This window comes from Mandrillus leucophaeus, unplaced genomic scaffold (genome assembly GCF_000951045.1).
Source record: "Mandrillus leucophaeus isolate KB7577 unplaced genomic scaffold, Mleu.le_1.0 Scaffold24, whole genome shotgun sequence".
Lineage (NCBI taxonomy): Eukaryota > Metazoa > Chordata > Mammalia > Primates > Cercopithecidae > Mandrillus > Mandrillus leucophaeus.
The window spans coordinates 838204-864394 of record NW_012102476.1 but is presented as its reverse complement, the minus strand read 5'-3'; the positions used below and the strand labels follow the sequence as shown (position 1 = coordinate 864394).

General features: G+C 48.1%; 1 protein-coding gene and 1 long non-coding RNA gene across 2 annotated transcripts in view; one reads left to right on the top strand and one right to left on the bottom strand.

The window, feature by feature from the left end:
- KIAA0556 (KIAA0556 ortholog) overlaps positions 1 to 26191 on the bottom strand; it is a 259351-nt gene that overhangs the window by 64817 nt on the left and 168343 nt on the right. Inside the window, exons 11-14 of the mRNA XM_011982338.1 lie at positions 24674 to 24780; positions 22351 to 22453; positions 17450 to 17665; positions 4795 to 4932 (exon numbers count right to left, since the gene is read on the bottom strand). Of these exons, the coding sequence (XP_011837728.1) occupies positions 4795 to 4932; positions 17450 to 17665; positions 22351 to 22453; positions 24674 to 24780 (564 nt within the window). The remainder of the gene's footprint in view (positions 1 to 4794; positions 4933 to 17449; positions 17666 to 22350; positions 22454 to 24673; positions 24781 to 26191) is intronic.
- On the top strand, positions 7650 to 17949 carry LOC105541368. Its single transcript, XR_001006335.1, has 3 exons — positions 7650 to 7741; positions 7999 to 8120; positions 17213 to 17949. It is a non-coding gene; the product is annotated as an uncharacterized LOC105541368 (long non-coding RNA).

Sequence of the window (26191 nt, the reverse complement as noted above, 5' to 3'; positions counted from 1 at the left end):
CGCAGGGCCTTTGCTCCTGCTGTGCCCTGCGGGGAATGCCCTTCCCACAGATGCCCCATGGATGCTCCTGGTCATCACAGAGCTCGGGGAAGGACTCTGGCCACCTGGCTCCAAGCAGCCCAGCCTCCTCCTCCCTTGGCCCTCATTCACTGTCCTGTGTTATTGTCATGGATGGTGGCAGGGGTGGGGATGGTACTGGGATGAAACTGTTCCATTTCAGATCATCAGACATTAGATTCTCATAAGGAGTGTACAGCATAGACCCTTCACATGTGCAGTTCCCAATAGGGTTTCCATACCTGTGAGAATCTCATGCCACTGCCGATCTGACAGGAGGCAGAGCCCAGGTGGTCATGCTGGCTCATCCGGGGCTCACCTCCTGCTATGCGGCCTGGTTCCTAACAGGCCTCAGACTGGTACTGGTTTGTGGCCCGGGAGCTGGGGACCCCTGGCCTAGACCACATTACATGTCACAGAAATATGCCCCTGGAGAAATGTAGCATTTATTTATCAAAAACAATTTAACGAGTGCCTTTCTGTATATGAAATATACCCTGGGTGCCCGTCCTGCCTGGATGCTCACTGCTGTCCCACTTCCTGGTGTGACCAGGCTGGAGGCGGCACTTGCGTGGTGACGCTGTGGGTGATGATGGGGATGGTGTGCTTATCTGTACTGTCACACATAACTAATATGACTATTATAAAGGCAAACAGATGGAGCATGGAGAGCTGCTGGAAGCCCACTTTTTGGATGAGTTATTACCTACTATAGAAGGGAGACTATCGGTTTCTTCCTCCCAACAGATGCCACTCTGCAGGAGAACCAGTGCCGTGAAAAACCAGAGAAAGACAAAGCAGACCTCAAATTCCCCTCCCCGGCTTTGTCTCTTACCACCTGCTAGCTGGGCAAGTCACTTAATCTGGGGAACACCAAAAGATATGACACACATAGTAGCACATCCTCCTGAGCCCACGGCAGACGTGGCTGATCAATCATCGCACCCTTTCCTCGATGAACCAGAAAGAAGGTTCCAGATCTTTCTCAGGACGGCACTCCAGCAAGCTGTTTCCCATCAGCGTTGGCAAAAGAGACACAGCCTATTTGCCATCTGGGATCTCACTGTCCTAAGTTCTGGCTTCTTCGTCTATAAGATGGGAAATACCACTACCTGCCTCATAGGATCACTGGGGGTTAATTGAGATGCTTCATTTGTTCAGTTATTCATTCATGCATTGAATATTTACTGAGTGCCCACAGGGTGCCTATACGTGACTGATACCTACGGCATTGAATAAATGGCAGCTGTCACAAGTAGAGGCATCTGTTTGCTGCCTTCTGTGCACTGCTGTGGCGGCAGTGCAGCCTCCACGTCCTTACTTCGCCTCTCCCATCCCTCTCCTCTGGCCCAGCTGACACTTACAGCATCACCAAGTGAGGGGGGAAGGAGCCCATAAATGCTAGCGTGAGGATTTCACAGGCAGCACATTTCCCAATAAAAGAGACTCCCCTTTTTCTAATCCCTTCCTTTCTTCCGTTCTAAATAAGCCCTGGTTGGATTAGCTGCCCACATTTAACTTTTCTTCTTCAGATTCCCATACACAAAACACTGTATTAACAAGCCACGTCTACCAGGCCAAGCTATATTTCCTATAAACTCTCATTTTATCTCCTCTAAAACACACAGTAATAGCATCCTCTGGAGAATATTAAATCAAACCAACCTGCAGCTGCATTTGTTTGCGCTTTTCTGCTCCTGGTAAATTCTGGCAACAGATGGGTGTGTGTTACATAAGCGGTGCCCGGCAGGAGCCGCAGTCCTCCACACTCCAGCCTGGGTGCGGAAAGACCTCGGCTCTCAAATCCCTACAGCCAACAGCTCCCCCACGCACCCGTGACGACACCCCAAGCTCCTGAGGGACTCTTAAGACCCTATGCCATTTTAGACAATTCTATAAGCACAAGGAAGGCTGAGCATAGGTTAAAGAACAAAGGCAGGCCCTGGCCAAAAGGGATGAAGCTTATCTTTGTTGTAATCCTGCACATAAAATCTGCTTTCCTTGCCCTGAGATATATATTCAGTGACAGGGCCGAGCTGCAGGGTACAGGCCCGGGCAGCTGGCATTGTTCCATTGCCCATTCCAGAAGAGGGTGCTGATGGCCACCAGCCAGGAAGCACTGAGTGGGACTTGGAATGAGAGGACCCGGCCCCAGATGCTCGCAGTGTGCGGTGACTATGTGGGCTGGGGCTGCATTCCGGGGTCTGAGGGCCAGCCTCTGAGCACACAAGAGGCCAGGGCTGGCAAGTGGAGAAGGCGGGTCTGACACGCCCAGAGAAATTTCCACAAGTTCCCAATGGCTTGGCCTTCTTTTTTTCAAGTTTAAACTTCAGGTGTTTGTTTAAAAACAAACAAGCAAACAAACAACCTCAAAGATCAGAAATGAGAGAAAGCTCTGGGCAGCACTGTGTGTACACACAGCTGGCCAGGGCTGCCTGTCCTGTTAGTTTCCTGACTCGCGGTGCCTCACAACTGACAGGTGCTCGGGACGTGATCACTAGGTGGATGGACAGCTGGTGGGTGGCAGAACTAGCAAGAAGCAGCTCAGGAAGGGAGGATCAGAAGGAGGGAAGGAGGGAGGGAAGAGGGGAGGACTGCCTCTCTAGGACTAGGTTCCCAGCTCTGCCTCCAACCTGCCATGTAGTCTTGTCAAGCCACCTAGACTCTCCTATACTCTCATCTGGATATCAGTAAGGATAACACAGCTGCTTATGGATTATTAGGAACATGAGCTCATTCATTCATTCATTCATTCATTCATTCATTCATTCATTCATCAACCACGTATTTCTCCTTTCACTAGGGCGGGAGTGGAGATGACTCGGGGTGGAGACGTCTCTTAAGGGGTCCATGGTGGCCTGGGAAAGTAGCCATAAATTCCGGTCAGGAGATGGTGGAACATGTTCATGAGGTCTCAGAGAAGTGCAAGGGGCAGGGGGCAGGGGGCAGGGTCAGCTTCCTGGAGAAAGTGACGTCTGGGTTTCCAGGAATATGAGGCAGAGATGGGCATTCTGAGTTGAGTGAGATGGGGCTGTGAGGGGCAGGGATAAAGGTATCACTGCCATGGTCAGGGGGTGGAAAGCCAGGGCAGCCTACATTCTGACAGGAGAGAGGCAGGGCCCAGCGTGAGGGGATTAGGAGGCTCTGATGTCACACTCAGGGGGTTGACCTTGATCCTCTGGGCCAAGGGGAGGCTCTGAGGGTTTGAAGCAGCAATGATGTGTGACTGGATCTCCCTGGAGGCTGCTGGAGACAGACTGGGTTGGGCCTAGGGCCAGTGAGAGCGATTAGCAGGCTATGTTCTTTCACACCTCCATGCCTGTGAACATGCAGGGCCCCCCATCCAGGATACACTTTCTCCTTTCCTGCCTCGGCTGACTGCCATTGTCCTTTGCCATCACAGCTCAGGTATGTGTTCCTTCAAGAACCTTCCCTGATCTCTCCCAGCCTGAGGCGGGCTCCTTTCTCCACACTACGCACAGTCTGGGGCAGGCTAGCTCAAAAAGAAGAGTTTTGTTTGAATTGCATGGTGGTTTAAAAAGAACTTAAATTAGCTACTGACATTTACAAATAAGGAAGGCTCATGTCAAAACTCAGATATCCAGCTCTCTGGGCATGTTGGGAAGATCTGGCAGAAGTGGCTGGTATTCTACAAAGCAACCCTTAGTTGAAGCTGAAAAGTACCCTTCCCTTTCCCTAGGGCATAGGCTTGCCAGTGTGCCATAGTCCTCACCACTCCCTAATGTCTCTAGCAAGACTGAAGGTGACGCTCCGTTCCTATTTATAATCTCACTTGAACAAATGCTTCCCTTACAGATTTGAAAGGAAAGTACAACTCTTGCCCCTATGTCTACCATAAGAGGGGCAGATAGGCCAAGTGAATTCCTGTCCTTCCTCACTATTTAGTTCCCTGATGGAACTATGAGTGCATGAAAAACAGCCCAGAGAAGGAAGGAAAGGGTGTGGGCACAGGCAGCAGCATGAGGGTAGATAGTGTGAGGTTAGAAAGGAGGGTGTGGATCCTGCAACCGGAGGTGGTAGGTCCAAAGGTAGCAAGTTACCTTAATTGATCACAGTCAGTTACAGAACTAACTCCTTTTTCCATTCTATCGCCGCTTCTCATTACTGTACTTGACTAGTCTTTAAAAAAATAAAAAATAGAACCAGAGGGGCACAACAGCCAGAGGTTAAGGGCCTGGCTAGTCACAGTGAGGTCCACAGAACAGGAAGACTGGGATGCCTGGGAGCTGGCTGGACCTGCAGAATCTCAGGCCCTGCCCCAGACCTGCTGAATTAGAACCTGCACTTTAGCAAGATCCCACGGATGAGTCAGTGCAAGTTAACATTTGAGAAGTGAAGGCTACGAGAAAGGGCCTGGAGTCCGAATGCAGGCGTTCACATTCTCACTCTGACACTGACTGGCTATGTGACTTGGGGCAAGTTACATAATCTCTCTGTGTCTCTGTTTCCTTATCTGTAAAACTGAGTCTCAGCTTGTATTTTTCCAGTTCCCCCAAGGGTGGCCTGATACCACCTCCCAACGCCAGCAGCTGGAAGCTCTGTCCCTGGGGGCTATGAGAATGCAGTGTGAACCTGCCAGCAGGCTCCTGCTGCACACGCAAGGCCAGCAGGGCCTCCATGTATCCATTTTGCAACTTTAGGAACCAGGCTATTGGCAAACTGCTAAGCGCTTCCATCAACCCAGTGCCCAGTGGGGAACCAGCGCCTGTTACTTACGCCATCAGCTGTCCAGTAATTCCGAACCTTGATCTTGGCCAGACTGAAGTCCCCCAGCTGTCTTGTGTTTCGAATAACAAAAAACAGCTGGAGAGGCGGGCGGAAGGGGCAGGTCCATGGGGAGGAGTCTTTCTCATCCTAGAACGCCAGCAAGAGAGGGAAATCATTAGGCACATTTCTGCCTCTCCCCAAAGTAAAATGGCAGTGGCTCTTTGGCTCACGAAAACCAGGAGATGCCTGGTGAGGGCTCAGGGCAGGCAGCCAGGCCACCCCATTGCCATCACCCAGGCTGGGGACTCAGATCACCCTGTCTGGACGGCACTTCACAGCAGGCTACTGACCCCGTCCCACCCCCTGCACAAAGCTGCCACACGGACCCCTCTGATCTGCCAACCAGACGGAATTTAAAATGCAGCGGGCTTTATTTTAATCAACTTAATCGGCTTTGAGGAGAGCTCTGGGGGAGGGGAAAGACGCTAGAGAGAAGGACAGGACGCTATTTGATTAACCTGGCAAACAGAGCCTTTGATTTTCTTTTGTAAAACCCTGCCGAATTTTAAAATTTCTAAAATAGAAAAGAAAGAAAGCCACTGGCTCAGGCGTTGGCTGGGCCAGGGCCAGGGCACTGAGCCCTGGGATTTATTCTGTTCCTTTCTGGGTTTCCAAGCTTGGAGGCTTCAGTTTGCAGACTCCCCCTGACGGAGGCCCCAGGGGCAGGTGAACAGGGACGCCTTGCTGTCATTCTCATTCGCACCGACAAAATTGCATGTCATGAGTGCTTTGGGTGCAGATGGAAAAAGCCAAACTGGGGGACTTTTCTCAGCCCCAGCCACCTTTTCTTGGCTTTCTGCAATACCTATTCACTCTCCATTGGGATAAAACTCACAGCTGCTCCCAAACGTGTCCACGCTGGCTTGACCTGGTGCCTTGGCACAGGGTGGGCCTCTGCTTGCTTGCAATTCTCGCAATTCTCTTCCTAACCTTCTCAATCTGGGGAATTCAGCAAATCCAAGTGCCCTTGGCTCCTTGCAGTCCCCGAGCTTGGTGCCTACCTCGGGGTCCCACGATCATCTCTTTTCACGTCCATGTCATGCCCTCATTCAGCCGTGAGCTCAAGGGAAGGGGTCGTGTCTAGTTATTCCAGAACCCTAGGCTTTTAGCACAGTTTCTTGGCACATGGAAGATGCCAAAAAAAAAAGAAAACACAACTCTTTGTGTAATAAATAAATGACTAAGTGAATGCATAAATGGAGTGTGCCTCCTAACATCTGCCCTTTCACTAAAGCTTTAGGGAGGAGACTGTAGGCCAGGCGCGATGGCTCACATCTCTAATCCCAGCACTTTGGGAAGCAGATGGATCACCTGAGGTCAGGAGTTCGAGACCAGCCTGGCCAACTTGGCAAAACCCTGTCTCTACTAGTAATACAAAAATTAGTTGGGCATGGTGGGGCATGCCTGTAATCCCAGCTACTCAGGAGCCTGAGGCAGGAGAATAGCTTGAACTCGTGAGGTGGATGGTGCAGTGAGCCGAGATCATGTCATTGAACTCCATCTCCAAAAAAAACCCAAAAAACAAACAAACAGAGAACAGACTGTAAGCTGGATCTGGCTTGCAGGGGTATTTGTTTGGTTCATGCAATGTTAAAAAAAAAAAAAAACAAAACACAAATTCATTGCCAACATTTAAAAATGGGGAGATTCAGAGAGGTGCAGTAGCTCATACTTTTAATCCCAGTGATCTGGGAGGCTGAGGCAGGAGGATCGTTTGAGGCCAGGAGTTAGAGACCCGCCTAAGTAATATAGAGAGACCTTGTCTCTACAAAAAAATTTCAAAAATTAGCAGGGTATGGCAGTGTTTGCCTCTAGTTCTGGCTACTCGGGAGGCTGAAGTGGGAGGATCGCTTGAGCCCAGGAGTTTGGTATCACTGCACTCTAGCCTGGGCAACACAGTGAGACCTTGTCTCTAAGAAAAAAGGAAAAATATGAAGGCCGGGTGCAGTGGCTCACACCTGTAATCCCAGCACTTTGGGAGGCCGAGGTGGGTGGATCATTTGAGGTCAGGAGTTCAAGACTAGCCTGGCCAATGTAGTGAAACCCCATCTCTACTAAAAGAAAAAAAATACAAAATTTAGCCAGGCATGGTGGCGGGCCTGTAATTCCAGCTACTGGAGAGGCTGAGGCAGGGGAATCACTTGAACCCGGAAGGTGGAGGTTGCAGGAAGCCAAGATCGCACCACTGCACTCCAGCCTGGGTGATGGAGTGAGACTCTGTCTCAAAAATAGGTGGTGGTGGAGTGGGGAGATTTCTCCAAACAGCCAGATTTCTGGTGCCTCTGCAGACTCAGAAAACATGGCAGCTCAGGAGCCCTGATGGCCGTTTCCTGGAGCCAAGAGTGTGCAGCCCCTGAAGCCCGCCATTCCCCAGGGCTCCACGGTCCCCACCACTCCCTACTGCTTCACATCCACCTCGCTTCCCTCTTCTGCCTCTGCCTGGCCCCTGTAGGCACTGAGTCTGTGGTCCTTGTTTAGGGCAGCAGCAGCAAGTCCCATCTGCCAATAAGCAACCTCCGCGGGCCTGACACTGGCTGACTTGTCCCTTTTATCTCAAAGGGGCATCGCCCTGCATTTGAGAACATCTCGACAGACTCCCCGCCACCAGGAACGTGCCTGCTACTTGACAGAGCCAGGGAGGGAGGATTGGCTGATCTGGGGTTTGATCGGCCCCCAGGAGATGGGAGGCCCAGGCTCCAGCTGCGGTGGAGGACAAAGGGGGCTTGTTTCGGTGACAATGGTGCCTTTCAGGAGGGAGGAGGTGGCTTTTGTTAAGGGGGAACGATGAGTTCAAGGGGTTCTGACTTATTCTGGCAAGTTTCTCCAGCTCTACAAGAACTTCTAGTGCTCTGGGCAGCTGCGAGGGGTCAAGAAACCACATCCCCAAATCCAGCGGGTGAGTCTCATTCCTTTGCTCAGTGGGGGCCTAAAATGGGTCACTGTGGCTGCCTGACAAAGGAAGAGACTGATGGCTGACCCTTAGATGTGGGCTAGGGGACTGTAATTGATTTCCCTTCACATTTCTGTCAGCAGGAGGAGTAACAGGAGGCCTAAGTGGGAATTGTGGTGTTCAAAGTCAAAGAACATTAACCTGAGGATAACTCTGGGCCTCATCATCACCCCAGCCTTCTGATGTTTTCTCTCCACAGACAGGATCTCAGAAAGAAAGGCTTATGGGAAGCTGCCCAGGACTGACCTGGCACATGCTGGGAAAACCCCTCGGTGCCAGGGCAGGAGGCAGAGCATCTGCGGCTCCTCCCTCCCCATCACAGGGGGTAAGGAATACAGCAGAACGGGAATCGGGTGCCTTCATGCTGCTGTTACTGCCCTTGGTTCTGGCTTCTTTCACTTGGAAACCCCAGGAGGTGGGCATTGCTGTAATGCATGTGCTACTGACCAAAACAGGCCAAAGCTCAGCGAGGGGTGGGATCGTCTAAGGTTGCTTAGTGCCTACGTGGTGGAGTGAGGAGCTGAACCTCCATCTTTCATGCATTAATTCATTCTGTCTCTGGATTCCCCTGAGGCAGACCCTGAGGCAAGGATCCATGTGTAAGTAGCTTATTTAGACAGAGCAGAAAATATCAATGGGAGAGTGAAGAAGTGAGACAAGGCAGGGAAGGTGGCTCATAAAGGGTATGTTATGAAGACAGCTGCTCCTGTGGGCAACTAGAGCTTAATCCCCCCAGGGAATCTGGGAGCCAGGGTGGAACAGGCGCCAGAGTGACTGCACCAACGGGGCCAGGGAGCTGGGGTATTTATACCCCAACTTCCACCAATGTTGGTTGAGTGCTGCTCCTGGGGGTTCTCTATTTCTCTCTGTATGGGTGGTAAAGTGGGTCCTGGAGGCCAAAAAAAGAATCCTCCAGGAAAGAAATCTCAATGCTGCCATTCAGAAAAGCAGTCAGCATGCCCTGAAGTGCTAGGGCAAAAGGGTGGAAGCAGGCACGGACACATCTACTCCATAACTTGCCCAACAAACACTGTACAGGGTCCCTCCTGGGGGACTGATGCTGAGCCAGACACTGGGCATGTGCAAGGGAACCTGACCCACCAGATCCTAGTAGCTCTGTGCTATGAGGGAAGGCAAACAGGTAATGTTTCCAAGAAAAAAAAAATCAAGCAGGGACACATTCTAGGAAAAAAAATAAGAGAGAATTATTCATGGCCCATGGAACAGCTATTTTAGAAGGGATGGTTAGAGAAGGCTTCTCTGAGAAGGTAACTTTCTAACTCCTAAACCAAAGGTGCCTTTTTAACTCCAGCATTAACATAACACTGAATAGTAACCCGCAGGGAGATAGTGCACTGCCCTCAGAAGTAGCTCCAATTTAATAAATTATTGCATTAAAAAGGAATAAACTATTGACACACACAACAATATGGAAGGATGTCAAGGGCATTACACTGAGTAAAAAAAGCGAGTCTCAGAAAGGTTACTGACTTTAGTAATGATATAAATGCTATATAAATGGTATGATTTCATTTACATAGCATTCTTGAAATGACAAAATGTATGTAGAGGAACAAATCAGTGGTTTCCATTGTCAGGACTGGGCTCGGGGAAGTATGGCTGTACAGGAGGAGCCCAAGGGAACTCCTTGGTGGTGATGGAACTGGTCTGTATCTCGATGTCTGTATCTTTAGAAAGAAATCTATATATGTGATAAAATTGCATAGAACCATATACATGTATACACAAGTGAGTGTATGAAGGTCTGTACATTATACCAATGTCAAGGTCCTGGTTTTGATTATGTACTACAGTTACATAGGATTTACCACTGGGGAAAACTGGGTAAAGGTGTATAAGATTTCTCTGTTCTTTTTTTTCAAAATTGAGATATAATTCACATAGCATAAAATTCGCCATTTTAAAGCATTCAGTTCAGTGGTGTTCACAAGGTTCAGTACATTCACAAGGTTGTGCAACCATTACCATTATCTTCTTCCAGTACATTTTCACCACCCCCAAAAGATAACCATGTTCATTAGCAGTCTCTCCCCATTCCTGCCTCCTCCCAGCCCCTGGCAATGACTAATCTACTTTCTGTCTTCAGATTTGCCTATTCTGGACATTTCATATAAATGAAATTATACAACATATAGCCTTCTGTGTCTGGCTTCTTTCACTTGGCATAATGTTTTCAAGATTCACCCAGGTTGTAGCATGTAGCAATGCTTCTTTCCTTTTTAGGGCTGAATAATATTCCATTTTGTGGAAATACTACATTTTCTTTACAAATTCATTGATGGACATCTGGCTGTTTCTATTACTTTTTGGCTATTCTGAATAATGCTGTTATGAACATACATGTACAAGTTTTTTGGTTTTTTTTAAATAAACGTATGTTTTTAGTTATCTTGGGTATATACCTAGGAATGGAATCGCTAGGTCATGGGTAACCCTACATTTACCTTTTTGAGAAATTGTTAAGTTGTTTTCCACAGGGGCTGAGCCATTTTACATTTCCACAAGCAAAGAATGAAGGTTCCAGTTTCTCCACATGCTCATCAATACTTATTTTCTCTTTTTTTTAAAAAAAAATTACAGCTATCCTAGTGTGTGTCAAGTGATATCTCATTGTGGTTTTGATTTGCATTTCCCTAACAACTTATGATGTTAAGTATCTTTAATGTGCTCACCAGCCATTTGTACATCTTTTTTGGAGAAATGTCTATTCAAAGTCATTTGGCCATATTTTAATTGGGTTGTTCATCTTTTTGTCATTAGGGTTTTTTTTTCTTTGTATATTCTGAATATTAGACCCTTATCAGATATACGATTTGCAGATATTTTCTCCTTTTTGTAGGCTGTATTTTTACTTTCTTGATAGTGTCATCTGAGGGAAAAATGTTTTTAATTTTGATGAAGTCTGATTTATCTTTTTCCTTTTTTTGGTTGCTTGTGCTTTGGATGTCATAGCTAAGACTTCATTGACAAATTCAAGGCTATCAAGATTTACACCTTTGTCTTCTTCTAAGAGTTTCAAAGTTTTAGCTCTTACATTCAGGTCTTTGATCCATTGAGTTAGTTTTGCATAAGGCATATGGTGGAAATCTACCTTCATCTTTTCGCATGTGGAAACGCATTTGTCCCAAGGCCATTTTTTGAATGACTATGCTTTTCCCATTGAACGGTCTTGGTATCCTTGTTGGAATCAATTGACTATAAATCCATGGGTTTACTTCTGGATGCTCAGTTCTATTTCATTGATCTATATGTTTATCCTATGCCAGTACCATGCAGTCTTTATCACTGTAGAGTTGGTAGTATGTTTTGAAATTGAAGTGTGAGTTCTACTTTATTCTTTTTCAATAATATTTTAGCGCTCTGAGTCCTTTGAAATTCCCCATAAATTGTAGAATCAACTTGTCAACTTGTACAAAGAAGTCAGCTGAGATTCTGATAGCAATTTTGCTGAATCTGTAGGTCATTTTGGGAAAGTATTACCATCTTGACAATGTTAAGTCTTCTGATCCATGAACATGGGATGCTTTTCCAGTTTCTTAGATCTTAGATTTCTTTCAACAATGTTTTGTAGTTTTCAGAGTATACATTTTGTACTTCTTTTGTTAAATGTATTCCTAAGTATTTTATTCTTTTGATGCTATTGTAAACATAATTGTTTCTTAATTTCATTTTCCCTTGTAATCCTTTTTACTTCTGTAAGGTCAATAGCAATGTTCTCTCTATCATTCTTGATTTTAGTAATTTTAATCTTCTCCCCCATCATTTTTTGGTTAGTCTAGCTAACGGTTTGCCAATTTGCTAATCCTCTCAAAGAACCAACTTCTGATTTCATTGACTTTCTCTATTGTTCTTCTGTTTTCTGTACTATTTTACAACTTCCTGTGAGTCTAAAATTATCTCCAAATAAAAAGTTTAAAAATTGTAAGCTTAAACAACAACAACAACAAAAAACTGTAAGCTATGTTTCCGTTTAAAAAAACAAAAATAATATGTATGGCACATTTTTATGTATTGGGGATATAGTGTAAACAGGACAGACAAGAATTTTCAGCTAAACTGGGGAGACATAATATACATGTAAACAAGATCATTTCTTACAGTGAGATGTGCTCTGAAGAAATGAAAAATGGTGATGTGATAGTGACCAGGGTGTGAGGGAACAGGACTCCTCCAGATCGTTGGGTGAGGGAAAGTCTTGCTGAGAATGTGATATTAGGGCTGAAATCTGAATGTGGAGAAGCAACGTGAAAAGCTGGAGGAAGAGGGTTTTGGAGAGGTAGGAATGAGGTTGGTGGGTTGGAAGAAGAGATGGCAGGCCCAAGGCTGCTGGAGCCTGGGTGTGAAGCAGGGGTGTGTGAAGCAGGCAGAGGGGGAAGTGGAGGCCTGTTCACAGAGAGTCTCCAGGCCATGGGAAAGCACCTGGGCTTTATTTCCAAGGGTAACCAGAAGTCACAGTGGACATGTTTTAAGTAGGAGAAGGGCACAATCATATATATATATATATACACACACACACACACACACTCACATATATATATACACACATACACATAAATATACATACACATACATGTTAATTTTTTTTAATTAATTTTTTTTTGGTAGAGGTAGGGTCTCACTATGTTGCCCAGGCTGGTGTCAAACTCCTGGCCTCAAGTGATCTTCCTGCTTTGACTTCCCAAAGTGCTGGGATTATAGGTGTGAGCCACTGTGCCCAAATGTACCATCCCCATGATTCAATTATCTCCACCTGGCCCTGCCTTTGACAAGTGGGTATTTTTACAATTCAAGATGAGATTTGGGTGGGGACACAGTCAAACCACATCAATCCCCAATACATGAAAGTGTAATATGTATGTGTGTGTATACACACACACACACACACACACACACACACACACACACACATATTATTATTATTTTTACTTTTTATTTGGAAATAATTCTAGACTCATAGGAAATCCATAATTTCCTAGGGCAGTCAAGGAAGATTGTGGTACATCTAAGCCAACAGCAATGCTGGTTACTGAACAAGAAATACTGGAGGAAGAAGTGATGTGGGGAAGAGGGCAGGGGAATCAAAACTTAAGTTTTAAATCTCTAAACTTAAGTTTTAAATGGGCTGGGTATGGTGGCTGATGCCTGTAATCCCAGTGCTTTGGAAGGCCAAGGCAGGAGGATTGCTTGAGGTCAGGAGATCGAGATTAGCCTGGGCCACATAGTGAGACCCCATCTCTACAAAAAATATAAAAAATTAACCAAGTGTGGTAGTGTGTGCCTGTAGTTCCAGCTTCTTGAGAGGCTGAAGTGGGAGGGTGGCTGAGCCCAGGAGGTCGAGGCTGCAGTGAGCAATGACTGCACCACTGCTCTCCAGCCTGCGCGACAGAGCAAGGCCCTGTCTCTAAAAATAATAATAATAATAACGAAGTCTGAGATGGCCAGGAGAGATCCAAGAGATGTCAAGCAGGAAGTTGACAATCACGTCAGGAACTCAGAGGGGCAGGCAGGGCTGGGTGTATAAATCTGGAGTCATCTTGAGGCCTTGGGCTGGGATGCAGCCAGTAAGAGACACGGTGCGGGTGCAGAAGGGAGGAGTTTCCATAGAGGCTGGGGCACTCCCACATTTTTTGAATGCCCCAATTCACCTCCACTGAAGCCTTTTCTCTTTCAAACCCAGCCTCTGCTTCTAGGTACCTCGGCTGTCGGGTGGGCTCCATTAGCCATGCTCTACGGCCTGAGGCAAGTGCCTCTTCCTCACTGCATCTTGATTTTTCTCATTGATAAAATGGGGAGAGTCATCCCAAGGTTCATGTGAGGGTTAAACGAGGCGATGCACCAGGCTATGGCAGCCACACGCTGGTGCAATTAGATGGTTCTGAGAGGCAGTGTGCTCCGGTAGCCCCGGGCCTGGGACCCAGGATGCAGGGAAGCCCCGCATCAGGGAAGAAGGGGGAATCCAGCGTTCCTGCAGATGAGCCCAGAGACCCAGCAGCCCAGGGTGACACAGCTGCCTCATGTCCCAATCGCAGGGCCAAAAACCAAAAACCTCAAATCCACCAAAACCGTGGGTCATCACACGGCAAAGTGCCCCAGTCTCTGCTAAACAGAAGAAAGGGAGAGCAATCATCAGAATTGGTCCCCATCAAATCCAACGATGCTTTTTATTGTCCCTAGTGTGCTCTGTTCTGGAGAGCAGGCTTCCAAAATGCCACTGCTTTCCGCAAGAGCGGGGTAGGGGAGGGGTGGCGAGGGCTGGCCCAAGTCCCAGCAGCAAGCATGGGAGCCTAAAGACTTGAATCTGGAGGCAGCACAGGGATAGGCCAGGCCACAGCGCCCAGGCGGCCGTTATCCACAGCTCAGGGACTGCATCTTTCGAAGGCTGAGATCACAGAGCTGCTGATCTAGAAGGGGACTCAGACCTACCCAGTCCAAGCCTGGGGACAGCTGTTGCTTCTTAGCTCTGTAGCATCCAGCTTTCTTTTAGTGGCGATCTTGAATTTCTTAATTTTTATTTTTATTTGTGACATACATTACACATTTTCTAAGCAATCTTGAACTCCTTCAGGGAGAATCCCTTCCTGCCCCGCTGGGGCATCTTGGTGGAACTGGCATCAAGATGTCCTGCCCTAGTCAGGTTTGTCCATCAGCCTTCCTTTCCTGAGACTATTTCCAGCAGAGGGTGGTGAGGACAAACCAACCAGCCAACCGACACTGTCGAGGCATCTCAATCATGGTGGCTGTATGAACTAAGGGAATGAAGCTTTATCCTTTTCTCCATCTCTCCTTCTCATTTTGTTCCCTTCTCTGAAAGCAGCCCCCATCCTTGAGTTATGACCCAGTTTAGGACGTAAGTTAGTCATGGTTTCGGATGCCATGGAAGTGACCACTCACACAAAGGCCAAAACAGTCAACTCTCTAAGTAGGACAGCACAGTCTCCCCCAGAACCTCAAGTCCAAAGAGAAGAATCTTTCCAGAAGAATCTCACATCCTCCTGTTTATCTCCCACCCCCAAAAGAAGACCACACCCGTGGTGGCCAGCATTCCAGGATGCTCCCTAAAACCCCAACTTTCCTACAAAGCCCGTCCTCTCCCAGCCTGCATGGCAGTGAGTACACTAGCTACTCAAAAGACTTGAAACACACTTACTTTTTAAACATGTGCTAACTGAGCTGGACTCGGTTTCTGCTGCTGGAAATCTAAGAATCCTAAAAGATGATTGACCCAATCTCCCATTTTTCAGCAGGCAGAAAAATCCACTCTCAGAGAAGGCAGGTAAGTTGCCGAGGCCAGAGTCAAGACCAGAATCTGGGTCTCTAGAACCAGACATTTCAAACACCCCTTTTCTTGTTTCCTCTTCTTTAAAATGGGAATAACACTAACTACTTTTCCCAGTGGTATTAATACTGTTAATAATAACAATAACAGCAAAGGCTGGGCATGCTGGCTCATGTCCGTAATCCCAGCACTTTGGGAGGCCGAGGTGGGAGGATCACTAGAGGCCAGGGAAACCAGCCCAGGCAACATAGTGAGACCCCGTCTCTATAAAAAATTTTACAAAATTAGCCAGATGTGGTGTTGTGTGCCTCTAGTCCTAGCTATTTAGGAGGCTGAGGCAGGAGGACAGTTTGAGCCCAGGAGTTCGAGGCTGCAGTGAGCTACGATCACGCAATAACAACATCTTCCCAGGTCTCTGAGGAGATAATTATGAATGAAGCTGAGGCCCAGCATAGCAAAGATGATGTGGCTGGCTACTCTGGCTCAGTTTAGCTCACAGTCTCTTGTGTCCAACTTGCAAGTTGCAGGAAGAAAAAAATGCCAGTATCCTCCCCCATCTTTTTTTTTTTTTAATTCTGTTGTTTGTTTGTTTGTTTATTTATTGAGACAGAGTCCTGCTCTGTCGCTCAGGCTGGAGTGTAATGGCACGATCTTGGCTCACTGCAACCTCCCCTCCCAGGTTCAAGCGACTCTCCTGCCTCAGCTCAAGTAGCTGGGACTACAGGTGTGTGCCCCAACGCCTGGCTAATTTTTGTATTTTTGGTAGAGACAGGATTTCGCCATGTTGGCCAGGCTGGTCTTGAACTCCAGGCCTCAGGTGATCCGCCCACCTCAGCCTCCGAAAGTGCTGGGATTACAGGTGTTGGCCACTGTACCTGGCTCTGTTGGATATTTAAAGGAAAGAAACATTTATTTTTATTTTTATTTATTTATTTATTTATTTTGAGACGGAGTCTCGCGCTGTCGCCCAGGCTGGAGTGCAGTGGCGCGATCTCGGCTCACTGCAAGCTCCGCCTCCCGGGTTCACGCCATTCTCCTGCCTCAGCCTCCTGAGTAGCTGGGATTACAGGCGCCTGCCACCACGCCCGGCTAATTTTTTGTATTTTTAGTAGAGACGGGGTTTCACTGTGGTCTCGATCTCCTGACCTTGTGATCCGCCCGCCTCGGCCTCCCAAAGTGCTGGGATTACAGGCTTGAGCCACCGCGCCCGGCCAAGAAAGAAACATTTAACGTTTGTGGAGTGTGCACCTCACGACCTAGGGCAGCAGGGTCCTGAGGGAGTGTGGGCAAGGGTCCCTGGCCCAGGCTGCCTGATATGAACTTGGCTCCACTACCTTCCACCTGCATGACCTTGGCCAAGTCAATGCCCTTCTCCAAGCTGTAGTTTCTTCAACTACAAAGAACAACCATTAACCTTAATGACTCCTGAGGTCCAGTGTTTGATGGTGACTGGAAAACTGCAAGGTGGATAAAAGAAGGTGAATTGGCTCCCCCAAGAAATACCCACAGAGCAGGGGCTGGGAAACAGCTTAGGGAGAGAGTGTCTGGGGCCTCTGCCAGCACCGCTCCCTCAGGCTCCTCTCCAACTTTGCCCAAATGAATAACTCTGGTAGATTTATTTAATTTTTTTTTTTTTTTTTTGAGACAGTCTCATTCTGTCACCCAGAGTGCAGTGGTGCAATCTTGGCTTACTGCAATCTCGGCTTACTGCAACCTCTGCCTCCTGGGTTTAAGTGATTCCCCTGCCTCAGCCTCCAGAAGTAGCTGGGATTACAGGCATGTGCCACCACGCCTGGCTAATTTTTGTATTATTAGTAGAGATGGAGTTTCACCATGTTGGCCAGGCTGGTCTCGAACTCCTGACTTCAAGTGATCCACCCGCCTCGGCCTCCCAAAGTGCTGGGATTACGGGTGTGAGCCACCATACCCGGCCTATTTTTGGTTGTTTTTAGAGACAGGGTCTCACCCTGTTGCTCAGGTTGGAGTGCAGTGGTACAATCACAGCTCACTGCAGCCTCAATCTCCCTGGGCTCAGGAGATCCTCCCACCTCAGCCTTCCATGTAGCTGGAACTACAGGCATGAGCTATGATGCCTGGCTAATGTTTTGTGTTTTTTGTAGAGACAGAATTTTGCCTTGTTGCCCAGGCTTGTTGTGGTCTTGAACTCCTGACCTCAAATGATCCGCCTGCCTCAGCCTCCCAAAGTGCTGGGATTACAGGTGTGAGCCTCCGTACCTGGCCAGATTTTGTTGTTCTTCTCCTCCCTCCACTCATACCCTTAACACAGATTTATCAAGGGCAGAGAAAATGCATGGGAATACACAGCCAAGAAGCAATCCAGTGTCCCCTCTACTCACAGCTAAGTTCCTGTTGACGAGGCGGCCCAGCTCCCCAGGTGTGGCTGTGTTCCGGATATCCACGTCGTGGGGGGACACATAAAGCTTTGTGTCATTCAGGTCAAAGAACTCGACTTCTGTGAGACCCACCCACCACGAGTTGCCCCAGTTGGACAGGATCTCCATGGTCACGTAGATGGCATCTTTGATCTCGTCTGCCCTTGTTCTCTGTTTGTCCTTAAAGAAGAGAAAAATAACACCAAAGGATTAAGTCATGACAGGCTTGAATTCGGCTCTACCTCTGCTACCACTGCCTTCAAAAAGTTAGTTAACCTTCAGTGTCTCAGTCTCTCCATCTGTACAATGAGGATAAGAATAGCACCCACTACCTATGGTTATTCCCATGATCAAATGAATTCATACTGTAAAGCATTCAAAATAGAGTCGCTGTGTGACTGGCACTCTGTGAGCATTCTGTTTGAGAGTTTAGAAATACATAAAAATGTCTAAAAAGCATTGAATTCTGCCTAAGCACGCACATCTCTCCCCCACTACTCAGTGTTCGGTACCCAGAAGCTTGTCACGACATCTGCTGAACTGAGTAGGTGTTACAGGCTGAGGCTGGGCATGGGGGCTCACGCCTGTAATCCCAGCACTTTGAGAGGCCAAATTGGGAGGATTCCTTGAGGCCAGGAGTTCAAGATCAGCCTGAGCAACAAAGTGAGATCCTGTCTTTACAAAATTTTTTTTTTTTTAAATGAGCTGGGCACAGCGGCACATGCCTGTAGTCCCAGCTACATAGGAGGCTGAGGCAGGAGGATTGTTTGAGCCCAGGTGGTTGAGGCTGCAGTGAGCTGTGTTCGCACCACTTCACTCCTGGGTGAAAGACCTAGTCTCAAAAAAAAACAAAAAAACAAAAAAAAGGTTATAGGCTGAATTTAGCCCTTTCAAATTCATCTGTTGAAACCCTAATTCCCAGTACCTCAGAATATGACTGTATTTGGAGATAAGGCCTTTAAATAGGTGATTAAATTGAAATGAGGCTGGGGGGAGGGTGGGCGGGCACTAATCCAATCTAGCTGGTGTCCTTGTAAGAGGAAAGCTGGACACACAGAGAGACACATCAAGGATGCACACACAGAAAAAGGCCATATGAGGGCAAAGCAAGAAGGCAGCTGTCTGCAAGTCAAAGAGAGAGGCCTCAGAACAAACCAAACCTGCCAACACCTTGATCTTGGACTTCCAGCCTCCGGAATTGTGAGAAAAGAAATCTCTGTTGTTGAAGCCACCCCATGTATGGTATTTTGTTATGGCGGCCCTAGAGGACTGATATAGTAGGAAACATGGCCCCCTGGCCTTGGACAAGTCACTTGACATCCCTCGGCCTGGCTGGAGAAGATGACATGACACCATCTATGTGATAATCCTGTCACAGACGTTAAACAGGATATCAATACCTAAGAAGGCCCTATCACGAGCCCCGGCCCTGGGTGCGCTCCGTAAGTGTCTGTTTCTTTCTGTTTCTCTCCTTCATTGGTTTTAATGCCTGCCTCCTTCCTGCGTCGGCTGTCTGCTCTGAGAGCCTGCGTGAATGCCATCAATAAACGGCCACCCTTCGGAATGGCTTCCTGAGGCCCTCCGGGGCTGACTGCAGCACTGGTCGCCACGGATCAGTCACTCACAAAATGGTGCATTCCCCGCGTGCACATGCCCTCTGTTAATTAGCACGGGTAATCTGCAATGGTTCTGTGAGCAGGGAGCCGAGCAAATGAACAGCAACTGTTCCCCACTTACTTTTTTAATTAATAGCCAGCGAGACGTGCTATCGCTCTCAGTGTGTGTTTGGAGGGGCCTTGATTGCCACATGGTGGGAACGTGGATAGGGAGGAGGGAGAGAGGTCAGCTCACAGCTCCCGGATGAAAGACAGGGCCTGTTTTGATCAGCTGGCTCCTCGGAACCCACAGCTTCCTCCTTCTGCTTCACAGCCATGTGGTGTCCTGGCCAAGCCCTCTGCTGCCCTGGGTCTGAGTCCCAGGCATGCAGGACCCTGATAAAGCTAAACTGGCCTAGCTGACTCCAGGGGACAGGGAGGTTAATAAGCTTGTGCTTGTGTGGAGCGATCCAGGACCAGGTAAGCAGTCAGTCTGGGGGCTGCTGAAGAAGTAGCACTGGTCACCTTGCTTGCTGGTGGGAGGCAGGAGGGCCAGATGGGAGGAAGACCAGATGGGAGGCAGGCTGCCTTTCAGAGGGGCTGCTAGAACTCCCACCCAGTGCAATCTGAAATGTGCAAATTCCTCAGCTGTGTTGGTAAATGAAAAAGCTGAAGAATCTATTAACTAAGCAACTGTCACAACTTGTCTGTTGCTACTCAGTGGCTCCTCCTGCTTCTGTACTGCCCAATTTGGGATCCTGCTTGGCGGTGGGAGGGGGACACTGGCTGGGCAGCTCCTGGCCCCTGTCATTCATTGTCCCTGCTCTTGCTGAGACCACTTGATTTTCCTTGGGGGGAAGCCACGGCGTCTCTTTTCTCAGCCATAAAGAATAGGGGGGCTGACCCTTTCCCACTCCAGGGAGGGGCCTGACTGGTCCAAGGAAGCACAGGTAAGCACGCTGGCACAGGTCAGTGCAAGCACGCCAATCACAGACTTACATGGTGAGAAACGGGCTTCCCTCCTGACAGTGGAGTCTGATGATACAGGGGTGCAAGGTAGAACCATTCTAGCTATTTGGGGACCATGAGGAGGGAGCAGAGATGGGACTGAGCTGCAGCGGGTGAAACTGAGCTTTCCACTGTGCAGACAGAGGGGAAAGACACAGTGGGAGCTGCTGGACCAGGCCCCACCTGGCCCTCCCTGTGTCATTTTCAATGAGAAGAGTCTGTCATTTTTCTTCTCTTTGTTGTATAAGTCAGTTTGCCCTGGATTTTCTGTCTCCCGTAATATAAGGAGACTTGGCCGGGTATGGTGACTCACAGCTGCAATCCCAGCACTTTGGGATGCTGAGGTAGGAGGACTGCTTGAGCCCAGAAGTTCAAGACCAGCCTGGGCAACACAGCAAGGATTCATCTCTACAAAAAAATTTGTTTAAAGTAGCCAGGTGTGCTGGGGGGCCACTGTAGTCCCAGCTACTCAGGAGGCCGAGGCGGGAGGATCGAATGAGCAAGGAGTTCAAGGCTGCATTGAGCTGTGATCACACCCACTGCACTCCAGCCTGGGAAAAACAGCAAGGCCCTATCTCTAAAATTAATTAATTAATTAATTAATTAAATTAATACAAATGAAGAAACTATTCCATGCAGTGGGGAGCCCAGCTTTGATTTTTCTCGGTGAACTCTCGGCAGATATTTGCTGGTCTCTCCCTGCACTGAGCTGCATGCTCTCAGAGACCTTTCCTGTTTCATCCTCACAGTGGCCTGTGGGGCATGGATTATTGACCCTATTTGACAGCCAGGACCAGACAGCTTAAGAGGCTTATCTAAGGTCACACAATCTCTCAATGAATGCCACAGATTCAAAGCTGGAACTCTAGTCCAGACCAGGCCAGCTCAGGGGCCTTTCTGCTCTCACAGGATTTTATATGTGGCTTTGGGAGGACTTCGCATTAAGTCCTCACTGGCCAGTAGTAACACTGGTGACCACCACACCAAATAATACTAAGAATGGCGTGGGTGAAGGTAGGGGCAGAAGGATGTACTGGGACACACACCTTTCAGCACGAAAGAAAATGGAGGCCGGGTGTGGTGGCCCATAATCCCAGCACTTTGGGAGGCCGAGGTGGGTGGATCACTTGAGGCCAGGAACTAGAGACCCAGCCTGGCCAACATGGCAAAAACCCATCTCTACTAAAAATACAAAAATTAGCTGGGCATGGTGGCGCATGCCTATAATCCCAGCTACTCAGGCGGCTGAGGCAGGAGAATAGCTTGAACCTGGGAGGCAAAAGTTGCCATGAGCCAAGATGGCGCCACTACACTCCGGCCTGGGCGACAGGGCAAGGATCTGTCTTAAAAAAAAAAGAAAAGAAAAGAAAGAAAATTGAATCGCCGTTAATCCTATCACTCTGATGCCCCAGTTCCCTTCTGTATTTTGTGTCCTAGCTCCATCAGCACACTCATATGGCCACATCTTTGCGTGGCTGTTGCAATCCTATTGGACTTGAAGATTAACATCACCTTTTACAGTTAGGCTGATATCGCTAACATTTCTTGTCTGCATCGTCTCATAATGATAGCTTCCATCCTTTCATACTACTGCATCGTGCTGATGTATCATACTTTTCCCGATTAACTCCATTGTTATAAGACATTTAGGTTTTTAAAAAATGTCTTCCCTACTTCCAATAATTCTGTAACAGACATCTGTGTGCCTCTAGCTTCTTAGTTCTGTGGGGTGATTTCCTTAGATAAGGAAGCGGGATTGTGGGGCTGAAACACTCTGAGAAGTGTTTCTCAGGCTCTTCCTAAGGTCAAGCATTCTGTTTTCCAAGAGGGTTTTACCTGTTTATACAGCTGCCTGCCACATATGTGTGGCTGCCACAGCTTTATTGTAACCTTGCTAGCACTAGAGGTTATCCTCAGAAATAATTTGTCAATTCAGAGAGCAAATGGGACATTTAGGTTGTTGTAATTTGCGTTTCTTGATTGCCAGCGATGTTGGACATTTTCCTATGGGCTTTCATGCTATTTATGTTTCCTCTTGTGCAGACAGGTTTCTCTCTGCTGAAACTTTTGGCCCACATCTTCCTTTCTCTGCTCCTGCTCTTCATCATATATACCTCTGTGTGCCGGGGATGGGGGGAGATGGAGACACAGGCAGAGAGATGCTCATTTAACCACTGTCAGAGCAATCCCCACCGATGCGAAATGACTGTTCTGAGGGAACCTTCCTGAATGTAGAACTGAAAATCAAGTCAAGGCTCTCACCTCTGCGTCTGATACTTGCTCCTTGGTTGGTGAAACCACCCTGCCGAGATGGGCAGAGTCACTTTCGACGGCCTGGAGGACTTTCAGAAGCTTCTGCTGTTGTCTGAAATGGGATTTGGTTTTAGCAAACAGGTAGTAGTAAATGATACACAAAAGAGAACATTCCCATTAAAAGTGCCACACTGACATTTCCTTCTCGGGAACAGGAAATGAAGAGGAAGTATGCACTCTGTATCCAGTTCAAAGGCAAGGGCAGGCTTGCTGTTTTTCTCCCTTTATAAATGGCTATACAATTAGCGATGGAATCAGAGCCCAGCTGGGGACACACTGCTTGGGGCAAGGCAGCCAGCTGACCTCCCTAAGCTTTGAACTTGAGAGTCAAGAGCAGTGGTCAGCCGAACTAAGGCCTACGGGTCAAATCCAGCCCGTGGCCTGTTTTTGTACAGCCTGTGAGCTAAGAACGGTTTACATTTTTAAAAGGTTGTACAAAGAAACAACTATAACAACAACAAAACCAACTGCAAAGCATATTTACTATCTGGCCCTTTACAGCAACAATTTGCTGACTCCTGGGCTGGAGATCTGCTCTGCTCCTCTTGTTCCTGAGGACATGGCATTCTAAACCCAGCAGAGCATGCCTTCATCATTTGCAAACATGCCCACATGTGCAGTTTAAGGCTGGGTACCCCCAAGACCCTGAAGCACAAAGGATCTTGATGCCGAGGAAAGAAGCATTTGGCGGAGTGCATGCTGCTTATAATAAAACTGCATCAGATGTAAAATATCCTCATGGTCCAGCCTTTTCTTTCTTTCTTTCTTTCTTTCTTTTTTTTTTTTTTTTTTTTGAGATGGAGTTTTACTCTTGTCGCCCAGGCTGGAGAGCAAAGGCACAGTCTCGGCTCACTACAACCTCCCCCTCCGGGGTTCAAGCAATTCTCCTTCCTCAGCTTCCTGAGTAGCTGGGATTACAGGCATGCGCCACCACACCCAGCTAATTTTTGTATTTTTAGTAGAGACGGGTTTTCGCCATGTTGGCCAGGCTGGTCTCGACCTCCTGACCTCAGGTGATTTGCCCTCCTCGGCCTCCCTAAATGCTGGGATTACAGGTGTGAGCACCGCGCCCGGCTGCAGCCTTTTCACGTGCAGGGGAAACTGCGAGTTCTTATTATGGCCACAATGGTACACAGCCCTGATTTCTATTTGGGCCCTGGAGAGTCTTAAAGGAATGGATGGCGGTGCCTTTAGCCTATTCAGTTTCCCTGTAAGTTATAACAAAGGGCTCCCTCTAGGTGGACACAGACCTGGAGGGCACACAGCTTGGCTAGTGAATTCCTTTTTCATGCAGAAAAGCCACTACCCCCTTTCTGGGCTGATGCAGCCCCAGGCCAGGCCCTCAGCTTAGTAACCTGCACACAGGCTGGGTTTTAGCCCCTTCTCGCCCCTCAGCCAGGCACTTTGCACAGTGCCCAGCATGCACAGCTGCCTGTGCACAGCGGCCCTCGGAGTGTGCCTGTGTGCCATGGCATGCCAGAAACTACAGGCTCAGCCTGGCACATCTTTCTGAAGATCTATTTTGTCTGAAGACTAGAGGGAAGGCTTTATTTTGATAATAAAACCTGACAGTTCCAATAACTGCTGCTACACATTAATGGAACAGAATGCTGAGTTTGGACAAACTTTTAATAGAGAAAAGGAGCTTCGAAGGACGCTGCTGTGGGCCAGCCTCGCCCCCTAGACCAGCAGGGGAACAAGTTTAACGCCCTGTGCTGCATGGGGTATTCTACTGGAAACCTGGAGAAGGTTCAAGTTCTACACAGATTGCGGCCAAACTGACCAAGATAAGAGTTATATGCCTAAAAGAAATCAAGTCAATTTGAATGCTTTAGAGCTGGAAGGGGAGACAGAGTATAGTCTAAAGGAATCGTTTAACAGATTTGGGGCCAGGCGTGGTGGCTCACGCCTGTTTGGGAGGCTGAGGTGGGTAGATTGCTTGAGCCCAGGAGTTGGAGACCAACCTGGGCAACATTGTGAGACCCTATCTCTACAAAAAAGTACACAAATTAGCTGGGTGCAGCGGCACATACCTGTGATCCCAGATACTCAGGAGGCTGAGGCTGGAGGATCACTTTAACCCAGGAGTTTGAGGCTGCAGTGAGCTGTTTGTGCCACTGCACTCCAGCCTGGGCAACAGAGCGAGACCCTATCTTAAAGAAAGAAATAGGGGGTTTGAAAAAACATAGGAAAAGCAAAGAACCCTCATGAAGAAGATCCCTATGGCTGCACTCCTAAGGAGTTTTGGGTTTGGCTTCACCCTTGGTACTACCTGCTTCCCAGAAGTCCAATTCTGTCCATGGCCTGGTTGATGGCTCTGGCTCCCCCTGCTGCCCCGGCCGGCTCCTGAGTGGTGGTCGCCGTGGTGATGGGAAGCAGCTGAGGATGGGAAAGGTTTATTAAACAGATGTCTCAGGCAATACTCCTGGCCTAAGACACAGCAGGGTCATGGTCAAGGGCAGACATGCTTAGGCTGACAGTCCCTTTGTATAAAACAGGAACAGGAATGTGAGGGTGACAGCAACTGCCTGAAGCTTCTATCTAGAACCCCTCACACCATCTCAGTTTCTGATGACCAGGGTGGTCCTAGGAAACAATCCACTTCAATGAGCTACTGGAAACCTTCTCTTATCAAAAAGCTTCACTGGTCGGATGCAGTGGTGCATGCTTGTAACCGTAGCATTTTGGGAGGCTGCAGGAGGAGGATCACTTGAGCCCAGGAGTTTGAGGCTGCAGTAAGCTATGGTCGTGTCACTGCACTCCAGCCGGGGTGACAGAGTGAGACACTGTCTCAAAAAAAAAAAAAAAATCCTCTCGCCATCTCAACTGAGCCCCTGTTCTGCTTTGTACAAAGTAAGCAGACTCCATGAAGAATTCCAGTAACAGCATTAGGCCCTTTCATTTTTAATTCTCTGAGCCTTTTCCCCTTCTTTTTCATTTATCATTGACACTAGAAATGTGCCCTGCTGTCTATCTGCAGAAGATTTTAGTCCCCGGAATCTCTGTGGGTCAGGAATTAGGTCATCCAGAAATTCCGGACCTGGGCAGTTACTGCACGCCTGTCAGAAACACAGGCTAGCGGCAGACGAGGATGATGGGAACTGGCAGGACGAGTGGCAGCAATGCAAACGACAAACAACTCTGGCGCTCTGGGGTGCGACATGCACACCCTGTCCCGCTTGGGCTCTGTCTCCCTCTGCTTCTCCCATCCCCTCTTCCCCGCCTCACAAAGGGCTTCTTCCCAATCCTTGATCAGGCTGGGCTCATTCTCACCTCAAAGCTTTTCCCCTGTTCCTTCCACCTAGAATGCCGTTCCCTGTTGTTGGTGCCTTCTGAACAGGCAGGGCTCAGCTCAGATGGGACATGCCTTCCAAGGGGCACCCATGACCACCCTGTCAGAGGCAGCCACTGCCCTATACCCTGTCATTCTCTCACATATTAGCAGCTGTGATTGTCATCGCTCTCTGACGTCACCCTGTTTATGAATGGTTTTATTTGCTGCTGCCTGTAAGCTGCATGGGGCCAGGGCTCATCTGTCTCAGCTGCCTCTGTATTCTAAGCACATGGCACAGACCTGTGTATGACCAAGCAAAGACAGTCCTGGGCATTTTATTAATTCACGTCCTTATTTGTTGGGACCAAATTTGCTGAGATATACTTAACTGACCTAGATAGACACAGATTAAAAAATGTATTTATTCAAGGTACTAAGATCTGTTTTTCATTGTCTTGTCAATAAATAGAAATATAGGCTGGGCGTGGTGGCTCACACCTGTAATCCTAGCAATTT